Source organism: Esox lucius, chromosome 10 (assembly GCF_011004845.1).
Source record: "Esox lucius isolate fEsoLuc1 chromosome 10, fEsoLuc1.pri, whole genome shotgun sequence".
NCBI classification, from domain to species: domain Eukaryota; kingdom Metazoa; phylum Chordata; class Actinopteri; order Esociformes; family Esocidae; genus Esox; species Esox lucius.
The window spans coordinates 9,559,385-9,576,370 of NC_047578.1; the positions used below are offsets into that span (position 1 = coordinate 9,559,385).

At 44.2% G+C, this 16,986-nt stretch overlaps 1 protein-coding gene across 36 annotated transcripts in view; it reads right to left on the reverse strand.

The window, feature by feature from the left end:
- clasp2 (cytoplasmic linker associated protein 2) overlaps positions 1–16,592 on the reverse strand; it is a 62,670-nt gene extending 46,078 nt beyond the window's left edge. For 29 of the 36 annotated variants that reach the window (XM_034294650.1, XM_034294645.1, XM_034294642.1 and 26 more), the window contains exons 1-6: positions 15,649–16,592; positions 11,880–11,958; positions 9,270–9,373; positions 8,495–8,586; positions 7,928–8,003; positions 6,208–6,305 (exon numbers count right to left, since the gene is read on the reverse strand). In XM_034294650.1, coding sequence (XP_034150541.1) covers positions 6,208–6,305; positions 7,928–8,003; positions 8,495–8,586; positions 9,270–9,373; positions 11,880–11,958; positions 15,649–15,846 — 647 coding nt within the window. In that variant the 5' untranslated portion in view covers positions 15,847–16,592. Of the gene's footprint in view, positions 1–1,093; positions 1,400–6,207; positions 6,306–7,927; positions 8,004–8,494; positions 8,587–9,269; positions 9,374–11,879; positions 11,959–15,648 lie in introns of those variants that run through there. The other 7 variants (XM_034294658.1, XM_034294657.1, XM_034294656.1 and 4 more) reach the window with 3 other exon arrangements.
- Between the last annotated feature and the right edge of the window lie 394 nt (positions 16,593–16,986).

Consider the following 16,986-nt stretch of genomic DNA (forward strand, 5'->3'; position numbering starts at 1 on the left):
CAGAGCCACAAACTAAACCCACCTCTAACCCAGAGCCACAAACTAAACCCACCTCTAACCCAGAGTTACAAACTAAACCCACCTCTAACCCAGAGCCACAAACTAAACCCACCTCTAACCCAGAGCCACAAACTAAACCCACCTCTAACCCAGAGCCACAAACTAAACCCACCTCTAACCCAGAGCCACAAACTAAACCCACCTCTAACCCAGAGCCACAACCTAAACCCACCTCTAACCCAGAGCCACAACCTAAACCCACCTCTAACCCAGAGCCACAAACTAAACTAACCTCTAATACAGAGCCACAAATTAAACAAACCAACCTCTAACCCAGAGCCACAAACTAAATCCACCTCTAACCCAGAGCCACAAACTAAACTAACCTCTAACCCAGAGCCACAAACTAAACCAACCAACCTCTAACACAGAGCCACAAACTAAACCAATCAACCTCTAACCCAGAGCCACAAACTAAATCAAACTCTAACCCAGAGCCACAAACTAAACCAACCACTAACCCAGAGCCACAAACTAAACCAACCACTAACCCAGAGCCACAAACTAAACCAACCACTAACCCAGAGCCACAAACTAAACCAACCACTAACCCAGAGCCACAAACTAAACCAACCACTAACCCAGAGCCACAAACTAAACCAACCACTAATCCAGAGCCACAAACTAAACCAACCTCTAACCCAGAGCCACAAAAAAACCTAAACCAACCTCTAAACTTGAGGCACAAACAAACTGAACCAACAACTGAAATCACTGATGACTTCAGGAAAACCTCCTAGCTCCTAGCCCAGTCCACTCTGCTGCTGGTGGGAACATTGAGAGTTACAGCACGATGATCACCCAGACATCATCATTGACATGAATTAGATAATTCTAGGAGGAATATAACACCTTGTTCAGAGCTTCAGGAATAAACATGACTGCCTCACTACCACAGCACAGATACGATCCTAACAAAGCCTGCAATATAACACACATACACTCTGTAAAATTGAAGGATATGGCTGACATGAATAACAATAAGACCAGAGCAAAAGTGTATGTGTGTGTCTGTGTGAGTGTGTATACACACCGTTCTCCTACCAGTCAAACACCAGAGAGCTTAGCTTTTCTTTACTGATGATTAACGTGGCGACAGGCTCCTCAGCTGCGTAGCATTTCCACTCCGCTCAACAATTAGTCGACATTAACATTTCCATGTTGATTTATGTTCTGAACGACCATAGCTCACTGTAGCCTAGCAGCTACCCAAAGTAGCATAGCAGCAGCATTTCCATATGGGACGAATAACAGGCTTGGCGTGTTGCTACGTAGCGTAGCGGTTGCTCCAGTGCTAGTGTCACGCTGGTTGTCCTCTGCTCTTTGTATCCAACATGGTGCAGTGGCTCAACGAAGCAGAGGGGAGGGGGGGGGGGGGAACGAAGAAGGGAGGTGGCAAGAGCAGGAGGGAGGGAATTAAGGAGGGAGGTGGCAAGAGCGAGGGGAGCAAGGCAGCACACTGAAGAAAGGAACAGCGGGAGACAAATGCATCTTACGCGGTACGCAACAAAGCCTCACCCATCACCTCCGACACCCCCCCCCGCCCCCTCCACACCCCCCCCCCCCACCCACCCCCCGTCAGAAAGGGTAAAGACACAAGAAAAAGCTGTGTGTGCATGTGTGCGGTACCACGTGTGGAGGGAGCGAGGAATGGAGCAGGGGGAGTGTGTGTGACAGCACTGATATTCTATTCCCCTTTACATAACCTCCCTGACAGAACACACCCCCACACACAGGCGGATATGGGGGGAGGGGCTTTGGTGCACTTGGTCCAGGAAGAGAAACTCTTTCCCCCTCCCAACACTGGCCATTACAGCGGAGGGTTTTCACACTGGCTAGAATTTGCAACACGAGAGGATTCTTGAGAGGTACTGACACGGAAGAGCATTAAAAGATGCATTTTGTGAACATGAACACACTTAAAAGTTTATATAAATGAATATTATGAAATTATTTTGTATTATTACTTTGATACATGGTTCTCAAATAAATTAACTGGATGATATACCCCAGAGAAAAGAGGGATCCACTGTTAAAACTATAGGACGAAATAACTGAGGAGTAATTTTTATGAAATTATTACAGGCCAGTAAAACTAATTTGGCAATCATTTTAAACACAGATTAATTCCGTACTTCGATAGGTAAAATAATCACCACAAATGGATATCATAAACGTGGACTGGTATTTTAAACCTCCACCCGTTTTCATTTTGGTGATTTTCTATGCGGGATTAGTACAACGCAGCTGCATAGCGATCTGTCTGAGGATTGCAATTTTAAAAAAGTTTTGGTTTTGTCCATTTACACATGAAATTCATCAGAAATACAGTGTAGACACTGTTAATGTTGTAAGTGACTATTGTAGCTAAAAACAGCCGATTATTCGTGGAAAATCTACACAGGTGTACAGAGGCCCATTATCAGCAACCATCAGTCCTGTGTCTTAATGGCACGTCGTGTTTGCTAATCCAAATTTATCATGTTAAAAGGCTAACTGATCATTAGAAAACCCTTTTGCAATCATGTTAGCACAGATAAAAACGCATATAAAACTGGCCTACTAGAAATTGTGGTTTCAATCACAGGCTCAAAATGGCGGGAAACAAATAACTTTCTTCTGAAACTCATCAGCCTATTCTTGTTCTGAGAAATGAAAGCTATTCCATGTTGAGACATTGCCTATAAACTGAAGATAACACAGTGAACTACTCCCTTCACAGAGCAGCGCAAACTGTCTCTAACCAGGAGAGAGCGAGGAGTGGGAGGTCCTTGTACAAAAGAGACAAATACAGTAGTCTAGCTTGAGAAACAGACGTCCCAGAGGTATATCATCTTTGCACACCAACTAAAATGTTTTGCTCATTGTAATCCACTCCCAATGAATAAGATCCAAGTGAATCACGCTGAAAATTCAGTTGAAACTTATCTTAACTGTCACTACCGTTGCCTGTTGTCGTCATGTGAACGCTCAACTAAAACTTCTGAAATTAAACTAATTCCAGAATCTTTAAATATTTTGAGGGTGGAGTAGACGTAATTTAAAGGATTAAAACATGACAATTGAACTTTTTACGTGGAAAAACCATATCAGTTATTATTCGCTTTTATTCAAAGTATGATATTGAAAAAGAGAATAATGTACGTTTTTATGTCATGCATGTTTTTTTATCAGCTCCAAATCCTCCTATTTCACTCAATGACCTTGTGCCCTGGAATGTGGAAAAAGTTCTGACATGATTCATCTTTGTCTCAATCTTTACATTACAAAAACCTGGCTCCGGAAAAAAATAAGAGACCACTGCACCTTTTTCTTTCCTTTCCAAAAAAGTCGAAAAGAAAGGTTTTGAGTGAGGAACAGAAGCATTCAATTTGCAGTGGTCTCTTAATTGTAACCCTTCTGTTCCTCACTCAAAAACTTCATTTTAAACTTTTTTGGAAAGGAAAGAAAAAGGTGCAGTGGCCTCTTAATTTTTTCCGGAGCGGTATGTTAGGTTGAAAGAGAAATTGGGTCATGTCGCCAACTATCATGAATATGAAAACTTAATCATCTCAATCATCCAGATTTCATGAGAAACAATCCCATTTCTCATCCCATCTCTCCTTCTTCTCATCCCATCTCTCCTTCTTCTCATCCCATCTCTCCTTCTTCTCATCCCATCTCTCCTTCTTCTCATCCCTCCCTCCATTTCTCCTGTGCTCCTACTCTTCCCAGGCTAACACACACATATGGTGAGGCTTACTTACATAACAGAAAATAATATCAAACAGCTGTGTGGACTTAATCTACTCTCTCTTATTGTCTGCCTTCTCCAATCCTCCTCTGCTTGCTCTCTTTTCAAAACCCAGGGCTTCTCTCCAACACGTTTGCATTTCACAACAACATACTTTATTCTCCGGGGCCTCTATACAGGGCTTCTCCCACCAACCCTTCTATCCTCTCCAGATCTCACCCGCTCTACTTCTCCCGTCCACACATCCCGGTTCCCTCTCGGTTATGCGATCCAGGTTTAGAGGCCTGATATGTGATCTTGTCATCTAGGCCTCTGGCTGCGCACACACACACACACACGTCTCTAAAACGGGCCTAAGCAGACGCAGTGCTGACTAGAGAATGTTCTCTCCAGACAGTGTTTGTCTGAATCAGTTAAGATTACAAAATGTGACAGATATCAGATAACACACACACACACACACACACACTTTATTCATTTACTGTATGCATGGGAGGGAGAAAAGGATAACGTAGACAGGGCAGAGAATGAAGGCATAGAGAGGTCAGAGAGTGAGTGAGTGAGTGAAAGTGAGTGAGCAAGCAAACATAGAATGAGGTCAGACAGAGAGGAGGCACAAGAGTAGCTTACGTGTGCTCAGAATGACAACACTCCAGACTCCTTAACACGGTAACCATGGTGACCAGACCAAGACACTCAATGGACCTCTTCAGACCTCTCCCCTTTGCTCTTCCTCTTTCCCTCTCTGTTTCGTCCAGTTACCTCCTCCCCTCTCGCAATCCCTCCCACCCCCTCTTCCTTTGTATTGTCCAGTATAAAGCGCCTCTGTGTGTGACTGTGTGAGGGGCACAGTGGAGCATGGTGTGGACTGGGACAGAGACAAGACCACGGGACATCACACACACACACACACACACACACACACACACACACAAAACCACTAACACTGACTGTCATTCACTGGTAAAGGACAAGAGATGAGCCAGAACATCTTCAATGGGCTGCACAATCTGTCTCTCAACACTAACAAGCCCTTCAGCAACTAAGATTTGCCACTCGATTATCGGATGCTGATCTCTTGGGTAAATCAACAAAAAAGCTCTAAATTCCCCCAGGCAGCTGATCTCAACTGAAACCTGCACTGACCATATTCAAACACAGATGTTGGGATCGCATCTTTAGTCTTCATCTCAATCAACGTGTTTTTTCAAGGAGATGTTGCCCTCTGCTGGTTCGGAATGATTTAACCCGGAAAATTTAACTAAGGGCGATTTAGCTATTTGACAATCATTCTGTATCTCTGAAATAACATTTAATATCATAATCTACCACAAAAAATATACTATGTTAATGTAGCCTTCACTACACACTGTATACAGTCTGAACTGAATACGGCCATTTAATATCAGAAGGAGAGAATGAAAAATGTCTGAACTGTAGGCTATTTGCCATTTAGAACTGAATCGTGATTTTGATTAATTCTGAATCAAACAATATTTTATAAATAATTAAGTGGTACATAATGAGCTCGTAACTAGGCTACCAAAAAGGTTAAGGTTACCCAGATTTGCTGGAGTTATTTTAGAAAATAACAGAAAATATTAAAATGAAATAATAATATTATTTAAACACCCACACTTCCTGATAAGACAGGCAGGCTCTGCGAATTAACAGAAAATATTATACTTTTTAATCCTGTGACACAGCACATTCTTTCGGTGTGGCCAAATCACAGGTTGGTGGAGCTAACTGAAAAAACTATTTTTCAGTGCCACCAAGGGAATATTTTGGTCTGGAGAGCTGACAACAGTTAAATTGAGCTTAACAGGGTCAAACATAAGGAGTGACACAAAAAAAAAATCTCTCTATTTAATCTGCAGATAGATTAAAAAGTGAATAAGCCTTCCAGAACCATAAGAATCAAAATATTCAAACCCACTTTTCTATATTAATTGTAAAGTCAGTCTTTGAAAATGCTATTACTGCTATAAATTCAATCAGAAGTAGAAATAATGCACATCCACTAAAAACAGCCAACTGTCTCTTATGAACACGCTTCTTCCCAGTTTTTAACAGAATGCTAGTCTGGAAGCCTTTGACAGAATGCTAGTCTGGAAGCCTTTGACAGAATGCTAGTCTGGAAGCCTTTGACAGAATGCTAGTCTGGAAGCCTTTGACAGAATGCTAGTCTGGAAGCCTTTATTAGGTTTAGAAATGAAGCAGCGGAGCCTTAGAACTGTCTATTGTTACAAAGTGTCACAGGGTGGTGTGTGTGTGTGTGTGTGTGTGTGGGAAGTAGCGCACACAGCACAGAGGAGCAAGGTAAACAAGACCAAGCAGACAAAGCAGCATGAATTAATCTGATACGTCACCCAACTCCATGACACAAATACAAGGTTAAAACACACGCTCACCGTGCGGCAGGCAGGCCTCTCTTTCCCAGGTCGGCTCGGACTCTCTCCCCTATGTGGCGGTACACATCCACGAGCGAGGCCGTGGCAGCTTCACGCACCTGCACACAGGACACACCAACAACGCGCGGGTCTTCATTGGCAGACTAAACATGGTTTGACATCATTCTACCGGGCCTTCACCGTGAACATGGTGAAGCCATGGAGAGGCAGGAGGGTAACACCACATTCAGTGAATCAGCGGGGGGGGGGGGGGGGGGTCGCGGCGTTGGTCTAAAAGTGAATGACAGCACGCGTGTCAGCATGTGGTCAGGACAGACAGGATATCTGACAAGCCCGGGCAGAGGACGATGCATGACCCTTGTAACCGTTCCGCTGTTCTGGCGGGGATTTGTGGTCGTCGCGAGCGGGGTGACACACGGCAGGGACACACACGCAACTCACGGCCTTGTTCGGAAGGCTGCTGCGAACGACATAGGAGCTCACTTCCGATTATCTGGAATTAGGGAAAGAATAGACCGGACTACCAAGGGATATGTGGGGGGGGGGGGGGGGGGGGGGGGGGGGGGGGGGGGGGGGGGGGGGGGGGGGGGGGGGGGCGGTGATTGGTTGAGACAGCGTGTAGGTGGATAATGACTGGACGGCTGACGGGCACTGATTTCATCCCTGGGATACACACACGAAAAAGACCAACACACACTCTAATCACTCTGTGGGTGTGTGAGGGAGTTGGGGACTCATGTTTCTGCGGTAAAACCAGGCTCCTCCTTCACCCACTGACTGACTAATAACAGGGTAAAGGGTTGGAGTAAGAAACCCCAGCACACTGGCATTACTCTGTTGTCGAATGCTCCACCATAGCAACACAATGACTACAATTTCTATGGGCTCCAAAATGGAATAAAATGGAGCTCGAACAGCGACATGGTTATAGGCAACTCTCTTTATTACATTAAACCTTGTTATTCAGGGCTCTCCAACCCTGTTTCTGGAGAGTTACTCTTTCTGTACAGTTATCAGACTGCTTTCAAGACTGCTTGAATGCACTGGCAAGAAAAAGTTATGTTTTTTCTTTGCGCTTCCATGTCGCTCCAGGGATAACGGTTCTGGGGTGATGTCAGCGTAGATGCGTTAACGCGTTTGAGGTGGTAGCAGCTGCGCAGGCTACTTTTGTCAAGTAGTGGCAACATACAAGTTAATGTTGGATCCTCCCCCTTCCTGTCCATCCCCATAGTACTCTACTGTCCATCCCCATAGTACTCTACTGTCCATCCCCATAGTACTCTACTGTCCATCCCCGGTCTAGTCTACTGTCCATCCCCGGTCTAGTCTACTGTCCATCCCCGGTCTAGTCTACTGTCCATCCCCATAGTACTCTACTGTACACCCCCCTTCTAGTCTACTGTCCATCCAAAATACCAAAAAAAGTTATCTAGCAACTTCAAGTTTACCAATCTCAGGGGACTGCCCAAACACGTTGATAAACCTTTACTAGCTCTGATGTTTAACAGCCCGATATTTAATTGTGTCTTCAAACGTCTCTTCTGCCAATCAAGCATCAACTCAGTTGCAAGTAACAAAAGTGGCAAATAAGCTGCTTGTGGTTTGGGTAACCCTTGTGTTTGTTTTTTAAGATGGGGGAAAAAAGGGATTCTGGTTCACCAGCACACCTGTTGAAACACACCACACACACACACACACACACACACACCACCTCTCTCACCTGTGGGTTTTGGTCCCCAGTCAGAGTGCAGAGGTGCGGGACAATCTTGCTGAGGCTCAACGGCTGGGCGCCATACCTGAAAAGGGTGGGAGAGAGTTAAAAGCAGGCCACAGAGACTGTAGCAGCATAGCATGTAGAAGCTTAGCATTTAGACCCACACTGCTGCCATTAGCTAGATGACCATTGGCTGCATAAAACAACCTTGTGTCCCTACAATGTGCACAGTCTGTGTGAGACTCGTCATTTGCCGCAGTCAAAAATGCCTAACGCCTTATACATATCACATTATGATGCACAGATGACAGTACCTGTAGACAGATCATTACAACAGGTTACAACAGACACAATGATTCAAGTGACTCTTACACACTGTGCACACACAGGTAAGACGATTCATGTTAGAGAGGGTTGTGTGTGTGTGTGTGTGTGTGTGTGTGCGCGCATTTACTCTCTCACACAAACATCATTATCTGTAAGCTGCTTTAGGGGATTCCCATCCTTCCATGGTCCCATGGTCCCATAGCTGGTGGCGTAAGGAAGTGAGTGACAGAAAAAGGAAGTACTTACGCATTGAGTGTGGCGCAGAGAACCATACACACTCCCTCTCTGCTGCGGAAGTTCTTATGTTTAAAACCAGGAAGCAACCTCTCCCACACATACTAAACAGAGGAAAACGACAGAGAGGCAGAGGGAGGGAGAGAGTTAACGCCAAATTGCAGGGAGAGCTGCAGATTAGTGCTCATGAAGGTGGTTACTGAAAGTTGTGTGCACGTGTGACACAGCAGCGTAATTTCCATGCAGTTCATGTTCTCTCCAGAGGAGGGAGATGCTTTCCTGACACTGCATCTTACTCACAGCACCAAGTGTAAATAATGTATTATGGGGGTGGTATATTGCTACGTTTTTTGTTTTTGCCTATGCTTTTTGCCAGAATATCCCATATAAATTCAGCTGGCCCTTAAAGAGCAGGATGTTTGTGTCGTAACACTGCACAGCTCTACTCCTGTCTGTGGGAAAACATTGTACCTGCACTGCCACCCAGCTTGACCCTACCCAGTACAGCGAAATTAGGTCTCTACTCAAACAGCAGTAAAAGCTTGGGGGAAATATGCTGATTACAGCTAGTTTGTTATAATCTGGTCGTAATGAAATCTGCAATCATGTCATTTGAACCAGTTGTGCCGTTGCAGACCTCCAGACCTGATGTTACGTAATCCACCTACACACTACTGGAAGAAGCAGGGATGGAAGCATCTGACGGACCATGGGCGAGGCGGGTGCTCCTTTGTTTGTTTATGTTCGTTTGTGTGTGTGTGTGTGTGTGTGTGTGTGTGTTTCTCACCATAGGCGATGCGGTGTTCTCCATGCAGCGTAGGATAAGAGCCTGACTCTGTTCTCTGACCTGGTCCTTACTGTCCCCCAACCGGTCCACTAACGCTGGAACCACTGGGGGGCAAGGGGGGGGGGGGTGGGGTGGGGGTTAGCGGTCATCGTAACACAAACATCAGCAAGGCAGTAACCATGAACACTGTCTGATGATGGAGGTCGGTTACACTCTACGCCCGCCTAGTGGACGTGTTGGAGGAGACAGTCACGGGTCATTATGAACACTTGGGCCCACAGCGAACCGCCGGGGGAGCCAGCTAGACAGCCTTAATTAGACCGTGGGACTCCATGGGCCGGCGTCAGTGTGGAGCTCAACCAGATGTCTGGTAACAGATTAAGGGGAATCACACAGACAAAGGAGACTGACAATATACCACAGGATTCCCCTTTGAACCAACCCCCACCCCACAGACACACACACACACACTCACTCACTCACTCACTCACCCCATTAAACATCAGCAGTAGAGCGATCAGGTGATGTCATACTAGACCGTGTGAGTGTGCGCGCGTTGGATTGTTGCTACCACCACAGCTGGTTTCCTTGGCAACAGGGACAATATGGGTTCAACACACATAGATAGGGGCATTGTGTCAGGGACATCATAATCTAATGTTAGCCTCAAAAACTAATGTGAATGCGTGAAAGCGTGTGTGAGACTGAGGTACTCCCCATTTTTATTGATTTTCTTTCATTTCAGCTATTTAAACTGAGGAAATGAAGACTGAAGTTTCACTTCCTCTGAACACTAGGCACAAACACACAGACAAAGAAATAAAGAAAGAAAGAAAGAAACAAACAAACAAACAAACAAACAAATGCACTTGCATGGAGGACAAGATGGCCAGAGCCATTATCAACGAGAGAAGGAACAGAAATACAGAGAGTTAGCAGTAAGTGGGTTCAGTGCCGATCAATAAAGACATTAATTCATCACTATGATCTCATCTTCCTCTGTGCTACTCTCTATCACCTCTGTGGAAAGACAGGGAGGAAATAAAAGGGGCGGAGAAACAGAGAGAAATGATAGTGCTTGTTAATTGGACATTACTGGCCAGAAGCTCAAGACAGATGCACTGCCCTAAGTAACAACTGGGACAAGGAAACAAGTGTTCTTCTTTTGGATCTACGCTCCAAAGGTGTGTGTTTTGAGTCCAACAATGACCATAGCAAAGTGTACATTCTTAGCCTTGAGAGTATTTGTTGGTTTCACCATTGACAAATACACCATTATTTTATGCATACAGTGGATAACAAAAATCTACATACCCTTACTGAAAATGCAGTTCTTGTTTATTTAAAAGGTTGAACTCTGAAAGAGTGAAATTATAAATTAAGTGAAATATAAATGAATGTTTTCTCTGAAGAATTACATGAACTGGGTAATAAATGTGTGCAGACTTAACCAATCAATCCAAAACACGGTACAAAAGTCACTGGCCATCACCTGACATCAACCGAATTGATGATAGAATTTGATTTCAGCCTCTACATGGACAACAGATGCATTTCCTAAGTGTGTGTAGACTTATGATATCCACTAAAGCACTGGGAAAGATTAAAAATAGAATGTCCAAATGAAGCTCTTAGGTTAGCCATTTTGTTGTATGTCTTTTGCATGCAATGACTGTCCTAACTGGCTTGTCCTACTGGGTCATTGGTGCCTTCCTGCTCTTTATTGATGTTCCAAACTGATGTTTTTGGGAAGCCTGCCGTTTCAGATTGTTATTCCCTCCTCCATTTTTCAAGGTCATAATTGCTTTCTTTGACAACGATTTGGTCCTCGGACATTAAAATCAGAACACAAAGGCAAATCAAATCTGGAATCAAGACTAGACAATGAGCTGATTTATGCCTGCGCAAATTCTGATGGAACACATCACCAGAAACACCTGCCCGGCTAATGGTCTCAAGACATTGGTGCTCCGAAATATATAAAGGTGTTGTCATTCCTAAATGGTGAAAACCAAATAAAACTCTTAAAACTCATTAAATGTTTAATATCAAATCCAACCCCCCCACACCCCCAGAAAATGAAATGCTTTGCTGTCCCAGTAATTACAGAGGGCACTGTATTAGATTAAAGTTTCCATGAGGACATTGCACACACAGGCCAAGGAGAGAAGTGTGTGGTTTCACAAAGTTTGGTTCAGGGGTTGTCACAGATGGTTTGTTTCGCTTTGGAGTCTGACAGCCTGTCTCCCCCTAGAGCTGTACTGCGGGTGGGGCTGGCAGTGTGTGTGCGTGTGTGTGTGTGTGTGTGTGTGTGTGTGTGTGTGGGGTCAGCCTGGATCATGACGACAACCACTGACACCTGCAGCAGTAGTCTGACAGGACAGAGGACAAAACACTGACAAACCAAAGGCAGACACAGGAGCAGTCAAACAGATCTGTAGAATGAGTGTGTGTGTGTGTGTGTGTGTGTGTCTAGAGGGTTAGATGGGGTGGTCCAACAGTGAGCCAGACGACTGTCAGCCTAAATATAGAGAGGAGGATTCATTGAGAGAGACAGACACAGAAAGACAGATAGTGATAAAGGGGACGGGGGGGTGGGGGGGGTCTCACCAGTCCCCAGGTATCCTCTAAAGCGTTCCCCTAGACGATCGACAAACGCCCCGGCGATGTCAATACCCAACAACGCCACCTAGAAAGACACAAACATTAACAAAGTTAGAGTTCTGTGTGTGTGTGTGTGTGTGTGTGTGTGTGTGTGTGAGAGAGAGAGTAGGCAATAGATTAGAATCTGATCTCAAGCTGAGGGGGCTGTGTTTCTGGAATGCTTGTATTGGCAGAACACGATGGAAGCAGAACATTCCAGAGACACTGTAAAAATATACCCTGTCCCAGAGAGACAGATCCGGCCTCCGTTTTTCCCTATTTTAGTCAAACAGAATAAAAGGATTCAGGTAACCTCATCGGGAGGGAGGGAGGGAGACAGAGAGTGACCAAGACAGAAGACAGGTAACCACAGAGATACTTAGGGAGTTTGCGGAATTCAAGATAATACCAAGCAAAGTATATCTATTCTATTTTTACTTTACATACAACCCAATGAAACCATCCAGCAATCTGCACTAAAGTTGGGAGAGACTCCGGTTAAGAACCACTGTCTTAGATCATTCTCTACCCGAGAACTGAGCACAAAGTCCTCATGACATCATAGACTGGAACGAGTCCAGAGGTCTGAAGGGGAAAACAAAGAGGAAAAAGAGAGAAGACGGCTGCTTCCAGGACAGAGGATGGGAGGAGAGAGGGATGATGTGAGAGGGATGAGTGGAGATGCAAGACAAAGAAAAACGGAGAAAACAGGAGGCAGAATAAGGAGGGGAGGGAGGACAGAGACGACCGAAAAGAAAGAAGGGACAAACAAAAGAAGGAAGAGGAAAGGGAGGACGATGAGCTGGTACCCACACAGCTGTGGACATGTATTGATGCCATTTTGGGGCTAAATGTACTGGTCATTTTTCTGGGTTACACATTTTTCCTAGAGGTAACTTGTCTATTAACCAAAGTCACCAAAGAGCACCGTTATTGTGACTGGTCAATGCCGGCTGTGACAAACATACGCGAGTTTCTTCCTCCCGGTAAAGCTATATATTGCTAAAGATATTGATGCTTCCGAACAAAATGTTTTTGATAGAACACTGTTTGAGGGAGTCGAAGAGCAAACACTTTTTGTTTTCACACATTCTAAACTGCATTAGCAACTAAAACAAAGACGCATTTGGCTTTCTTTAGCCGAAGCTAACATCAATCAAATGCATTTATAAAGCCCTTTTTACATCAGCAGTCGTCACAAAGTGCTTTTACAAAACACCCGGCCTTAAACCCAAAGGAGCAAACAACAGTTGTGTTGAATTTCAGTAAAATAGAATAGAATTCTGTAAAGGTCACTAGGTCCATTGCAGGAAAGAAATGTATCAGGTTGGTTGCTGCATTGCCCTGTCAGCATGTGTTGGTAGTGATGTTTAGCCAGGAATGGCCATGTGTAAGATCAAGAAGATGTAACAGCATCTTTATACAAACTGTTCTGTCAAAAAATAATCAGTCCCAACCAGAGGAAAACATTCTGAACATGTTCCAGGGAGTGGGCGTGCAAACCAATTCTTCCTTTGTAGTGCCTTTTCCTTTTTTTTTATTTATTTTTTTATAGAATTTACAATCCCTTTAAAGCAATATTTCTGGATCTTAAAAAAATACCTATCAGACCCAATGATTTCTTACCCTATTCAGTGCATGTTCTCTCACTTGAACAGAAATTGAATGAACATAATGTCAATTACCAGGACATTTATTCAAGTGGGAAAAGGTTGGGCAGCCTTGGTCCAGAGGTTTGGTTGACAAATAACCTCAACTAAAATATCAGCCAAAATGGACACGGCAGAAAGTTACATTTACTAGCGTGCCTGAGCAGGATTTGTTTAGTACAGCACAGACGAGCCAGGTTTAGACCCAGTCCACCACATCTGCAACTCTAAAACATTCAGAATGTGCAGCCTAAAATATTAATGTGTGTAGAATATCGACTGCGTGTACTGTAAATTAGTGTATATTCAATCTCAGCTGCAGTGAGAGATATGCGGTCCATAAATAAAAAAGGAACCAGCATTAGCAGTTCCCTCTGTACTCTGAGTCAGTGTGTCTGGTCTGGGGCTTTACACTCATCCTCTATCTAGCCGTTTCTAAATTGGTTCTGCCAGCGCCTCCATCCCACCCTTTCAAAAAAGGTCAAAGGTAACAGCGAAGAGGTGGCAAGGACGAGCAACCAGGACAGAAATGCACTTGTTTGAAATGAGTCGATCCATCTCGACCGACAAGTCAACAGGCAACTCACATTTAGAGTTGGGGTCCCTCCTTCAAACCTGTCCTCCTTTTGTTCTCTGCATTTATTTCCCTCTCCCTGTCCCATGCTCTTGCTTTCAAGTATTCCGGCCTCTCCCCCCTCCCTCTTTCACTCTTCTCCAAGCTGACTCAGCAAGGGCATTTGAAGCACTTTGTGAACACAGTCCCGGGTCTGTACTGTACACTGTGAAGGAGCTGGCCAGGGAAAAGGCCATACACGGTATGTTCACAATGAACCAAACAAAGGACAGGTACGGGAATGGACCAACCGTAATTTTCCCAATAGCTTAATGATTATACCCCAGTTGTTGATTGTACCAGGCTCATATTACAAACATTATCATCCATTGGACATAAAGATTATAACACCATTACTCTGTTGATGTCACATCTGTGTTTCTGACAAACAAAGTAATCCGCTCATTATCCATCTGTAATAACCTAAGGGAAATTATGGGATACCGTTCGGGCAGATTTTTGTTTTGTTTTATTTCACTCTATCCTCTGGAAAGCCTGATATTTTCCACAGGTGCTTATAAACCCAGTGATTATAGAAATTGTAAAATAAAATCATGAATGTAATCAATACATTACATTCAGAGTGTGCTGCATGTACTCATTCCTTGGTGCATACTTCAAACATAACTGTCTGGGTTTAGGAGAAGATAAATGACTACATCTAACTAAGGCCACATTCCAGCATTTTCTACAGATATGACATATGGACACACACACACACACACACACACAACAACGCGCGCCTTGACCCCTCCCTCTCGCTCTAGTCTAGGCACTCTGAGTCTGACAATGGGGACCTCCTACAAACCGACACTACCGCTAGCCTTCTGGTCTTTGAACAACCGTTAAGTCAGTCCCACCACTTTACATTATAAGAATACCAATATAACGTATTGACTTTTTCCATTTTAATATTGGTGTATCTCATTCCAACTAGGTAGCTAACCAGTTGATCAATCGGCTAATAATACAGTTAATAACGTTAGCTTGCTAACGTAGCTCATTAACGTAAGCTATTTAGCTAACAACGAAAAGCATTTTCACTTCAAATTATGAATATTCATCCAATAAAGGAAAACGCAAAACTTGGGAACTTCAGGCCAGGTTTGGGGGGGATTAATGAACAATCTCCGTTTTGATGAGATTACAGCTATATTTCTGCAACAGTAAGACTGCTTGGTTTCAACAGAACAAAACAGAAGACCACAGCGTTGACAGGTCGTTGGCGGTACAGTTCCAATGTCGACTACTTTTGATTTTATCCCTTCCCAGCAACATAATGTTCCCACACTATGAGTAATTTTCCCTGGTTTAACAGTTGGAGACTTACATCCTAGTATAAAAAAACATTTTGCAAAGGAATATTATAGTAAACACGCCAACAACAGTAGGATAGATCGGAGGACCATAATCAAGTGACCACTGCAGCCTACAATAACTGCATGTACAACCGTAACGTGCTGCCGTAGCTCACCTTATAGTTGCTGGAATTAATCCATCCGGTCAACTCGTCTATGGTTTTATCCAGCCGGGGTTTGTCTTGCTCCACGTCGCAAGACCTCTCCGGGTCGTTCAGGTAATCGATGAGGTCCTGCCCGACCTGCAGCCTGCGAGTAACGTCTTTCTGCAGGACCTGCTCGTAAAAATAATCCATGTTGTCATGCTCCTCCATTGGGCAGGCACTGCCGTGTAGCCAGCTCCTTCAGAGAACAGCCGCAAAAAGAGGGAGCCGGTGGTTGCTGAGAAAAGGCTTACTCCTGTATGTGGTCCCCTCTGATCCAAGCACAGTTGCTTGTCAGCTTGGATGACAGCTATTTGATCAACAAACAGAACGCCAGTCAAATTAGCTTTGCTAGCGCAACTGGCTTGGTTCAAAACACGCTCACTGCTCAACTTTGATTTCAGCAAAGGATATCAGAATGTTGCTCAGGTCAGGGATAACAAGCTAGGTAGCAATAACTTCTAAAAAGTTTTAAAAATGGGAAAAAACTGCTATAGAATCGAACAAGTCCCGTGTGTCAACCCACAACAACGCCATAAAGCTAGCCAGCTGAATATAACGAACCTAGTTAGCTAGCTAGCTAGCCAGCCACACAAACACCTAGTCAATAGCTACAGTCAATAGCTGAAGAAATCAACGCTAGCTAGCTAACTAGCTAGCTAATGTAGTTGGCCGCACAGGCCTGACGTCTAGCTTCGCTTTGTTTTTGTATTCCATGAGCTGAAAAAGAGGTATCCAGATCTCCAGAGGTGAGTTGTCGAACACTTCCAAAGAAAGTTGTTCCACAACATAGAGGGCAGTCTCCTAGCTTCTCGCCTACAACAGCTGGCTACTTTTAATCTAGGAATATTCTCTCCTACTGTAACCGTCTTGCTGAACCCTCCAGCGCCAAGCCGGTGACTGCAGTTCACTAGTAGGCGCCTCAGACCAGGAACCCGACTATGGCGGATGCTGGTCCTCCCCGGAGTTGCCAGGTTTTTATTATCCCGCATATATGTGTCTAAAATAGCATTAGATTGTTTTCCTGTCTCCGATATTTCTTGACCCCAAAACGATCCGCAAAAACTGTTTAATTAAGAGGTGTTGCATGAAAATTTGAAAATTTCTGTACAGGCTACCCATCCCCAGTTTTTCAAGCTGTTAAGGTTCCCCATTCCTTACAAATGTGCACACACAGTGGCTATTATACGGCATAGTACGACAGTCTTGTGATGAGCAAAATAATCAAGCGGGTTCAAAACCAAATTACCATTACAACCCCATTTAGAATATTAGAACGGTCCTCATATGCAGCTCAGTATGGCACTTTTG